The sequence below is a fragment of the Patagioenas fasciata genome, chromosome 1 (assembly GCF_037038585.1).
Source record: "Patagioenas fasciata isolate bPatFas1 chromosome 1, bPatFas1.hap1, whole genome shotgun sequence".
NCBI lineage: Eukaryota > Metazoa > Chordata > Aves > Columbiformes > Columbidae > Patagioenas > Patagioenas fasciata.
Window position 1 is genome coordinate 153510108 of NC_092520.1, and position 11282 is coordinate 153521389.

The following is an 11282-nucleotide window of genomic DNA, read 5'->3' on the forward strand; positions in this document are numbered from 1 at the left end:
CTTGAGAGAGATCTGTGCTTGCGTTCCTGCAATGGCCCTTTTCTCAAAGTATCTTCACCTATTATTCTTGCCATCCACACCTGATTTTCTGCTGGAATATGACCTCTCACTTGTATCTCCTGACTCAAAGCCAGTGTGCAGGTTGCCATCAGTTTATGTTAATTCTCCATCTGGAAAACCTGGGAGACCTGGATAATTACAGCATTTCCTTAGCCTACGCAAAATACAATAGTGAGCAAGTGGTCATTTGAGCAGCAGAATAAAAGAAGCTGGTTTCTTACAGGTGTGTGTAGTGTCTTGCATCTCCCTACCTCCCTACCACTGCGTGGCATCTCCTACTATCCGTCTGCAATCCCCTCTAGCTCTCCACTGTTCTCTCAAGTCTTCTCCAGTTTGCCAGTGTTTTCTCCAAGCCAACTTTATCCTTTTACTCTATTGTTGGCTGCCCACTATAGTGTCTCTAAAGCATCTCAGTACCCTGTTTCCCTGCAAATAAGACCTACCCCAAAAATAAGCAGTAGCGTGATTTTTTCAGGATTTTTGAGTATGCTTGAAATATAAGCCCTACTCCAAAAATAAGCCCGAGTTACAGTTCATTTAAAAAAAATAATTTAAATAGTGTCCAGGCAGCTATACATGTAAAAAAATAAAGTTAATTGGCAATAGATTGCAGCAGGAGATATAGACCCTTCACCAAGAAAAGCAGGCATCTGACAGACAACTGAACGTTGCGTTGCCAATGTGCTACGAGCAGGCTACATAGGCAAGAGGTGCTAATTTAAGGAAACTGCTATTGCTAGACATGAGAAAATGGGGCAAATGGTTCTAAAGGAAATAGAATCACAAGAAATTCACTATGGAATTCAGGTTCTGGAGAGTTATGATGATGTTCTATAATGTGGTGAGATGACTATATTTGAATAAATGTTGATTTTTTTTTTTTTTTCAAGAATAAATGTAGATTGTTGTTCATGGCAGAATAAGACATCTCCTGAAAATAAGCCCTAACACATCTTTTGGAACAAATATTAATATAAGACCCTGTCTTATTTTTGGGGAAACAGGGTATACTTCAAGTTGCCTCTCATGTCCCATAGCTGTCTCCTGTGAGATGAGTGCTGACTGACAGGTCCAGCTGAGCACAGCCTCACTCGGCCTTTCTGCTACTCAGAAGCAGATCCAATGATAGCACAGATCAGGTTAATTCTAAATAGCTACTTATTTTTGCAATTTTTTAAAATATGTCTCAGTTAATACAGATACGTGTGTGTGTATTTATACATCCAATTCAGTTGAAACTGGCCAGAGTTCAACAATTACATGGAGATTAACAAGTTCCCAATGTGATCTCATAAATCTTCATTCCTCAAGAAGTAAGATTCAATGAAGATATTTTTGTCAATTATTTTGTACTGCTGTTAATTATACAGAAGTGTCTCTCTAAAAATATATAATTTATAGATCCTGTATAAAACTATATATTGTTACATATATACTGTCATATATCAATGCATGTTTCTGTTAGTAAAGAACTTAAAAGCAAAAAAAGAAAAGTGCAAAAATTCTTCCTGCCTCTCTGACCTTTTTACTCTCCTTATTGTGATGTTCCAGTTTAGTATAGGTTAGGTTTCTAAACCAATCTGCTTTTGGAAGTTCTCACACCTGTTTAATTCTGGTGTTATGTATGAAATCACAGAAATACACACTTCTGTTTTTCTGAGATATTTAAGAAAACTTTGATAGCTTTAATGTTAAAAAACAGCCACTGCCATCATCAGATGTTCTTCCTAGCTTCCCTTAAGAAACATTCTTATAGTGCTAATTCAGTGCAGTACGAGATGGGAGCTGAATCACATAATCCATTTTAATGTGAAAGTAATCTGAAAGTAATTTGGGTTGCTGTTAAGACTCATGTGTCAAGGAATGTTTGCTCTTAATACTTTTTATGTCATCTCTTCTATAAACCCACAGAGCACTTGTCAGGTTTGCTAACTCTAGGCTACACTTACGAATTAGTTGCAGGTTTCATGAATAATTCTGAACAATCAAGAGACCTGTTCATTCCTTTCTGGTACTAAAATCACCTCCTTTTCAAAGAAGGAAGACAGGATGTTACTTGGAAAACCTTCTTTACCTATCATTCTTCTATTAAAGCCTCTTTTCCTTTGATCTCTCTCCCCAAATCAGATGTGTAACTGATCAGTGCTGTACACGAGGTGCACAAGAGAGTCAGAATCTGTTATTAGTTCTACCTCATACAAAATGGTTTTGATTTTATTCATTTATATTGTCGGAGATGTTAAGGAACATACTCTCGTGCATTTTTGTGTTCCCCGTCGCTTTAGGTCTCCCATGTCCTTCCCAGGCTCTGCTTTGCAATCCTTTCGTTCCCCTCACCCCCAAATCCCCTTCTAGCAGACCTTGCTGTCCTTTCTTCCCTCATCAGGTTGCTCTTTCTGCTACTACTTCAGGTTTATCCAAAAAGATAGTGCTCACTAAATAACTGTGATCTGACTGTGCTGCAACTCCTCAAGCCCAGCCTTTGAAAGGGGACTGTGCTGCTTTGCTCCTGGTTGTGTTGTTCAAGTCTTTTGTGTCCAGTGTTGTCTTTTGGCTGTCACGCTCCTTTCAACAACATGAGGCAAGAGGAAACACTTTAGGGATGTCAGCGGAATTTAGATTTTCAAAATGTACTTCATTTGTGTCCATACTGGGAGTCTGTGCAGTCACATAGTGTGCGTTGCATTCATGCTTTGTTTTAGTGTAAGCAGATTTTTTTCCAGATAGACAGGTCCATAAACTCAGGCTTCTGTTTTGTTTCTCTCTTGTTTTGTTAGAAAATTTATGTTACTGAACAAATGCAGAATTAACCCCTTTCTACCCTGAAACAAGTATTGTCCCTAAACTGGGATAGTGTTTCTCAGATGTGTAAAACAGCTGTTGAGTATAGAAAAAATCTAATCTTTCCATTTTGAATAATTTTCTCCTGCTGATTCCTCTGACCATGTTTTCCTGGGCACTGGTCAGTCACAGGGTCCTCACAAGTATACAGTCAGAACCAGCAAGCCAGGCAGAAAAAGGGAAGGTGAAAGCAGTAGTATCTCTGTTTATAAATATTATGGAGAAATGACAGCTGGAAGGAGAGTAATTTCCCTGTTGTCATTTAGGAAATTGATGGAAAGGCAAGGAAAGAACAGCCAGTTCTGTTGGCCTCTAGTGCTGTGGTTTTTTCTCCCCACTTCCATCCACTTCAGTTTCTAAACATGCCATAGATTAGAAAGGGGGTCAGACTTTTTAATGGATGCTCAAAGAGATTTTGAAATTCCCTATAGCTGAGGCAGTCCAGCAATTTTGTGTATCCTTGTCATTTTGTGCTCCTTAAGAGGAATCACTCATTCATACAACAGAAGAACAGTGGCAGCAGATAGACGCATCTCCATGCTGCTTTCCCTCTGTTACTTGCCTTTTTGCTTTCTTGTATTTTCTGGGATCGTCACGTTTGTTCAGAAAGTACAATAATGCTTTCTACCTTTTTCCAGACGCATATGCATGGACACCAAGAATATTCCTCCTCACCAGTATTCCCGATGCCGAGGACTTCAGCCAGGCAGCCTTCGGCACCCCCTGCTCAGCTTCCACACAACAGCCTTCAGGGCCAGGGCCTTTGCTACACCACCAGTTCCACTGAGGACCTCCAGCCAGGGCACTCTTCAGCCTCTCTTATCAAAGCAATTAGAGAAGAACTTCTGCGGCTTTCTCAGAAACAAACAGCGGTGCAGAACTTCCACAGCTGATTTAGCATTCCCTTGCAAATCTACCAGGTATCTGCTTCCTATGGAAGCAAAGACTTAGAGGAAATCAGCAATGTTGTCCTCTCAAAAGCATGAACTTTCGCAGCTCTGTTGACAACACTCTGGAAAAACTGAAAAAGGCAGCAAAATGAGGATAATAAAGAGAGATGGGGGACAAACAGGGAAAACAATCAGTGTCATCACATGTAATATTAATTAATCTGCTAATATTACGGTGCTCCTCTTCTCTCCCTTCCCTCATTTGACCTAACACATAAATAAAACATTAGGTCAAGAACTCAACACTCCAGCAACAAAAAAATCACAGGAACAAACTCGCAAGTATGATAGACTCCTTTTTCTAAGGAAGTAGGTGACTCTTTGAATAAACTGAGATGACATTTTGCAAGAGATTACAGGTGTTCTGATCTCTCCAGTGCTTATGGAGAATTTGTTTGTGTTGCCGTTCTGCAAGATTACAAACACTATCAGCTCAAGAGTGTTGATGGTGTGATCCCATGTAAGAATCACTTTGGTTGTCAGTAACAATGGGACTGTTTAGAATAAAAGTCTTTATGAGCTACTTGTAACAAACTGGAACAATCATTGTTATAGCTCTGTGCTTCCAAATGGAGCTACCCTCTGCACTCTTCCTTGTTTCCCTTCTGGTGCTGAAGCTTCAAGTGTTCCTTCATCTTCAATGTTTGCAGAGTGAAGCATTGGCCTTGTATAACTAAGAAAATATCTGTAGACTTGTTCAGGCTGGAAAAACAAAGCAAAGCATCCAAACAGAAAGGGTTTGGTATTTATTTTGTTTAAAAAATATTGAAAACTGGGAGAGGAGCTCAGCCACAGTTGAATTTGGAGTAATGTGTATGTATATCTTAAAAAAATATATTTACATACTGTATGCTCTTGCAAGACCCACAATAAAATATTGCCACTCTGTAGTTTGCTTTGTGGACAGGAACCAATCCAGCCTGACTGGTACAGGGTCACCAGCATTACGTTATAAATTGATGTCCTAAATCATTGCTTATGTTTGGATCTGAATAATTTTAGTGAAAGTCAGTGACAGTTTAGAGCACTAACATAGGCTTAGATTTGCTGTTTTGAGTCAGTTTCTATATTTATACTTGTTTCCACTGTCCATTTGGACAAAGGGTAAGCATTATCCCCATGGTAAGAATGGTACGTGCCATGGAAATGTTTGTCACTGTTTTTTCCAGAGTTTTAATTTAATATTAGCTACAAGTTTACTAATATTTGGCCATTGCATAACTGTAACTGACATAATACATACCGAAATTTTGCTTAAGCCATGATTTGTTGGAGTGTTTTTATTTTAAGATCAAACTGAACTAAAGCTAACAAACTGTCACAGACATAGAGGGTAAGCTCAGTGTTTGTGAGGAGGCTTGGGAGCCTTGCTCTAGAAAAATGAAAAGCAAAACTATTCAGTGCTAGAGTGTGGGTATTTCAAACACTAGCGAATGGTAGTCATAAAAGGTCTAAAGAACAGTATTCCACCAAAAAGATCATCGAGCAGTTGATCAGGGTAGGGTGGCATTTGCCTCTTTTGCTGGGGTAGAAATGGCATTGGTAAAATACAGATATATCATACTGGTGTGATATGGTGGTCTTTGGCTACCAAATCTGTTTCTGGTTCCAGTGCACAGGTCAAGGACTGTGACAGGACTTAACTCAGACTGAAATGAAAACAGGTAGGAGGACGCCATGGAAGAACCCTATGTACCTTGTTCGTGAGGTATATAAATAATATTAATTGCCAAAAACAAAACTAGGAAGCAACTGGCTGCTCACTGATGTGGAAAAAAGGTGGTGTGTTTTCTCTCCTTATTAGGAAGCTCAATTATTTTTCTGTTTACCCATGGTCATCAAAAGGCTGTATGAAATTGCTTTGAGAGACTTACTGTAGCGAAACAGTCTAAATTGATTTCCAGTCCCCAGGCCAGTAGTTAAAGCGCTCATGAGCACTGGCTGAGATTTGAATGGAGTCCAAACACCAGCATGGTTGTGAACAGCAGTACCAGCAGGTTACTATGTTGTTAATTTTTTAAGCTTTTTGTGTGATAAACACTTCTAGGATAGAAATAAAGAAACATTTATTTTCTGCCAGGTTTGTAAACATGAACATTGTGCCAGTACTGCTGCAAAATGTCAGGTTTTGCAGAATGAAGAGTGTATCAGGCAGTGTTCATTTTATCTTTTTGATAATGTTGAAGACCAACTGTTCCTAAGTGTTCCCATTAAAACCATATCTTCATGTCCTTCTGCAGCTTAATTCTGCAGAGGTCAGTCTTTATGATATTAGCGCATTACTGTGACTTCATTTCAAGAAAATTTGGGCTTCTAGAAAGTAAGTTCATTGTCTGGGTACTGGTTCCAGCTATTTAAGAAGGAATGTGAAATAAGAGCTTTGAAAGTTAGAGTTACTTAAGCCATTTCTCATTAACTTTTGCGTGCGATGGTGACAGTATTGTGATATTCCATCTTTTTATGTTTGGAAGAACATCCTTTTTCTTTTCAGTCCCAAGTCTTGTGAAGAACACAGGACAACTATGTACTGGTAAAAAAAAAAAAAAAAAAAGAGGCATTCTAATGCAAAAATCCCTATTTAAAACCTTTCAAGTTCACAGGGCAGGACAGTAAAATATAAGAAGTCAGAAAGCTGTGCTTGGAAGTTGCTTTGACTGGAGACTTGATCCACTTTCACAAAAAATGGTATGGCATCATCTGTATCTTCACATAGTAAGAAAAGTAACACATAAGGCACCAGTTCTGAGGATGGTCTTCATAATGGAGACCCACACTTTATTTTCTGCAGCTACAGGAAAAGCTGGGTTTTCATGTGCTACAAAAGGACCCTGTGGAATGCATGTGCCAAACTGTGTTCTACTTGGGAATTCCAGGAAAAATAATCTGTAAGTTTCTGCATCCCCATGTGCTTGAGCTCTTTTGCCTTTTTTTTTTCTTTCCTATTGCACTATTAGAAGGGGAGGGGGGTGGGAAAAAAGCCTTTTTTATTTGAAACTTGAAATATCCTGAATTTAATTATCTGTTAATGAACCTACCGGTTTCTGAGAACACCGATCAGATGAGAAGTTGGTACAGGCACAGAAAGCTGTTACCAACAGTTACATCCATTTCCACAACTAAACCATCTGTTTCATGGAATCCTCAGGCTTTTCTCTTTCTTCATAATTTTCCTTGACATTTGTGTTTAGTCTGTGTTTAGTTTGGCAGACAGAAGAATTTGGCAAGATGAGAGCTACGTAATCTAGCTTGGTTGGTTTACTTTTCCTTTTCATGGCCAAAATGCTGACCTGTAGCCTGCTTCTTGATTATCTTTGGAGCCAAGTGAAATTTTACAATTATTTTTTATGCAGTGGATTTGAGAGGTGGGGCACACTTCACTGCTCTAAATATTTTCTACCAGGATGTAACACGTGGTCCTGACAGTGACATGACTCAACTTTTAGGAGGAGTGATTTGCACAGGTGCTGGACCTGTCATGTAAAATGTGCACACTTTGGAGCAGTAAGTGGAATTTAACTGACCTTTGCAATATCCTGTATTTACAGTAGTTTGAAACAGGCTTCATATATTGTGGTTGGAGAGCAGCAGCATCACACAAGGTCTTTATATCACCTCTGCACCCAAAGGAGTTGTTGGTGAGATGCTGACTACCCCAATGTCATGCACCTGTATGCACACATGTAGGTGCATAAATAGATTGACCACCCAGAAGTACACGTTCCTACCAAGTGCTGAAGCCAGTGCCTTTAAATTAGACTACGGACAGCAGGGTTACAGCGTTACCTTGGAAAGAGGCTGTTCACAGGGATCATAACTCCCCAAGAACAGAAACTACTGACATTCTTCTGCTTTAACTCATGGCTACAAAACACATTGATGGATTACACAAGGCAGCTGGTATGTATTTGAGCCCAAGTGAACTCATCAGTTGTGTCATGTGGATGTCAGTAGGCAGCTGAACTCATTTTAAACTCTTACCCTCACTACATTCTCCCCTTTTCCAGCTTTAGCAATTTTTCAGCTCACAGAAGAAATGGGCAGTTCCCATTCCATGCCTTATATGGCAGTTCTTTCTTAATGGGTGCCAATCCTTGAAAAAAGCACACCTTGGCCAGGAGCTTTGAAGTGGCATGATGAAGAACATTTGTGACTTTGAGGTGGTAACGTGGTCTGGGCCATATTTTTGCAGCAGTGAAGAAATAAATGGGTTAAAAAAACCAACAAACACCTGTTTGTTGTTTTCTAAACATGGACATAAAGCTGAAAATTGATTAAAAAAAAAAAGTAACACCTGATGGTCAGAAGGCAGAGGACAGTAACCACGTCTCCAGGAGCACCTGTGACAGTGCACTAAAAAGAAATAAAATCTTGGGAACTCCTCCTGCCTCTACTCAAGCTGATGCCATAACACAACCGCTCTTCTGTGCAGTCCTTCACCACTTGCAGTGCTGGTCTGTACCAGCGAGGAATATCTCTGATCAGTGAGACTCCCAAAAACACTTCACCGTGGCTGTGGAGTTCCTCCAGAGCTGTTTAGATGTGCCTAGGCAAAAGTAGCAGCTTTGAAGTGCTTAAATGTGGAAGTAAAAATCAGTTCCCTTTTCTGGTGGGCTTCTTTTCCCTTTCCTGGTTATATTTTGTTTAAAAATGAGGAGGAAACCCTGGGGATGTATTCCACTGTCACCAGTCTGCTGTCCTTCATGTATTCCACTATCTGTAGGTCCTAAATACTGAGGCAGCAGAAATTATTCATGAAAGTTTTTGGCAGTGCCACTGAAGATTCATGGTAGCTTAGCAGTGTTTTGGTGAGTGCACTTGAGTGTTTCAAAGGTCAGGGATCTCTGTTTCAGTGGGTGTCCCTTGAAGTGCAGCTTATGTCAGAAGGAGGACCCATAATCATTTTCCTCTTTATCTCTAACACTAATTCAATGAAGGCAGAACATTGTGGCAGCTCATACTGACAGGATTGGTAGTTCAGATCCAAATGTTGGTCTGCATGTTGGCCCTGGTCACATCTGCATGACTTCCACTGAAAACCATTTAGCTGTGTGTATGCTTTGGAAGGAGAATTTATCCTACAGATTCTTTAGTACAGTTTGGGATGCATTTGGCAAGATGTGTCTGCCTTTGTCGTCCAAGTCCTGGGGTGAGTTTACTCACCCTGAGAGTAAGAAACTTGAGAAGCAAAAATCCTGTGGAGTTGCACTGCATTTTTAGAGATTTTTCCAAAGTAGAGCTGCAGTCTTGCGAATCCCACTGAAGACTGACAGAAGAGAAAAAATTTGTATTAGTACTAGAAAAATACACATGTATTTGCACTTCATAGCTTGTAGAGCTGGAATGATTTGTCTTGATTTTTTTTTTTTTTAATACTCTTTACATGTATGTGTTTTCCTTTGTAACTGGCCAGTCCTGTTTAGTTTTAAATAGTTCTTATTCCACTAAGTTTATGTTTAGGCTGTTACATCTTGCCTTAATTGGAATAAAATCTTGGCACATTTGAATGAGTGCTCTGAAGATTCTTTTGAAATGTATGCTAAAATTCTGCGGATTCCTGACATGGTGGTTTTCAGGTTCAATTACCATCATCCTCTTATTGCCACAGGTAGAGCAGATGAAGTGAAATGAGAATTAAGAGAGTAGAAAAGAGACTAAAAGTTGAAAATTATTGTTTTGCATTTCCAGTTCTAATGTACACACTTTTTAAGAGCTGTATCATGTTCCCATTAAAACTTCTCTAAGGTTTCCATCCCAAGGCTTCTCAGAAGCTGATATTCTCATCCAGGCTGTTTGAACATTTTAGTGCTGCACATGATATAAAAGTAGTAACTGGGTAGTGTTTGTGTTTCAGAAAAAACTTCTTTATACTTAAAGGAAATCAATGCAGTGTTATATTTGGCAATGTGCTGTGCTCATTTGGTCCTGAAATGCAGACCTGAAAGAAACTTGACTAAAGAAATAAGAATTTTAAAAATACTGCAATAATAATAAAAAAAATAATAATCAGGAAGCTTTTATCTTAAGGAAACTTAAGGAAACAGGAGAAAGAATTGTGGATTAGCCACTGTCAGTAGTACTTCATCATAGTTGCCAAATATGAAGTTAATAGAATCACAGAATAGTTGGGGTTGGAAGAGACCTTCAAAGGTCATCTAGTCCAACCCCCCTGCAGTGAGCAGGGACATCTTCAACTAGATCAGGTTGCTCAGAGCCCCGTCCAGCCCGGCCTTGAATGTCTCCAGGGATGGGGCATCTACCACCTCTCTGGGCAACCTGGGATAGTGTTTCACCACCCTCATTGTAAAAAAATCTGTTGTTCAAATTTGATGCAATACAGGTGATCTGGGCACCCACAAACTCATGAACCGGTTACCAGATTTGTTAGTCCATGCAATCCTGGATAACAGGGTTGCAGGTTAAGTTGCCTTGCATCTTGTATGGAACACTTTCTGTCAAGTGATTCCATGCTTAATTTTGATTCTATGATAGTTTCTGTCTTCTGGCTTGATGATGGCAGCTTTAAACAAGAACTCTTCAAAAATTCAAGATGTAAGGTGAGGAACCTTCCATTAGAGGATTTGTAGATGTGCGGTCAAGTATTTCTTGTTACATCCTCCTGTACTTCACTGCCACATGAAAGAAAATTTGCTAGGTTGCTGGAAACCACAGACTCGTTCTTGCAGAGTAGAACTGCAAATAAATTGTTTGTTGCTTCCACAGACAACATCACTGGCACAGCATTACCTACAATAATCCCACTTCTGCCTGGGAGCAAAGAGCCACTGATAGGGTATTATTGAAAAGAACTTAGTGAAGTCATCAGAAAAGAGGTAGAGCTTGCAGAAATATAATCAGTTGGGGTTGATTTGATTTCCAGTTCCTCACTGGAAAGGGAAGAGAAGGAAAGGACAAGGCAGGTCTTTTGGGTTGTTGCAACCAACATCGGGTACAGCTGTGGGCTGGAAATGAAGGGAAGAAACCTAGTGTATTGAGTAAATAGAGAATAATAAAAGTTAAGCTGAAATGAGTAAATAGTTCAGAATATACAGACACCAAACAGCACAGAACCAGCAGGAAGTTTAACTAAGACTCAGGCATTATGCTTCTGTATGCTTGTCTTAAAAAAAAAAAGCCACTCATATGAAATAGGTGAAGCGTGGCACACTGTGTTTAGGTTGGTGCACAAACTGAGTAGCGAATATGTGAAGTTTATGGAAAATGAGATCAATGAAAGAGAGACATGTGAGGGGAAACCAGAGTGATTGCAATCGCAAGGGAGAAGTTGAAACAAAAAGGTCATAGAAAGGTGTTCTTGCATGAAAATATCTACAGTCCTCAAAGGATTGATTTCAAAAGGCTGAAGGGAAGAACTGCAGGAAGAAAGCTCAGCTCCAGGTCTGTATGACCTGTGGCATCTTCACCTAAATTAGG

General features: G+C 39.6%; 1 protein-coding gene across 4 annotated transcripts in view; it reads left to right on the top strand.

Annotated features, from left to right (window-relative positions):
- The window catches only part of KIAA1549 (KIAA1549 ortholog), a 145813-nt gene extending 139407 nt beyond the window's left edge, over positions 1-6406 (top strand). For all 4 annotated transcript variants that reach the window (XM_065840144.2, XM_065840160.2, XM_065840153.2 and 1 more), the window contains one exon: positions 3540-6406. In XM_065840144.2, the coding sequence (XP_065696216.1) occupies positions 3540-3794 (255 nt within the window). In that variant the 3' untranslated portion in view covers positions 3795-6406. The remainder of the gene's footprint in view (positions 1-3539) is intronic.
- The last annotated feature ends 4876 nt before the right edge of the window (positions 6407-11282 follow it).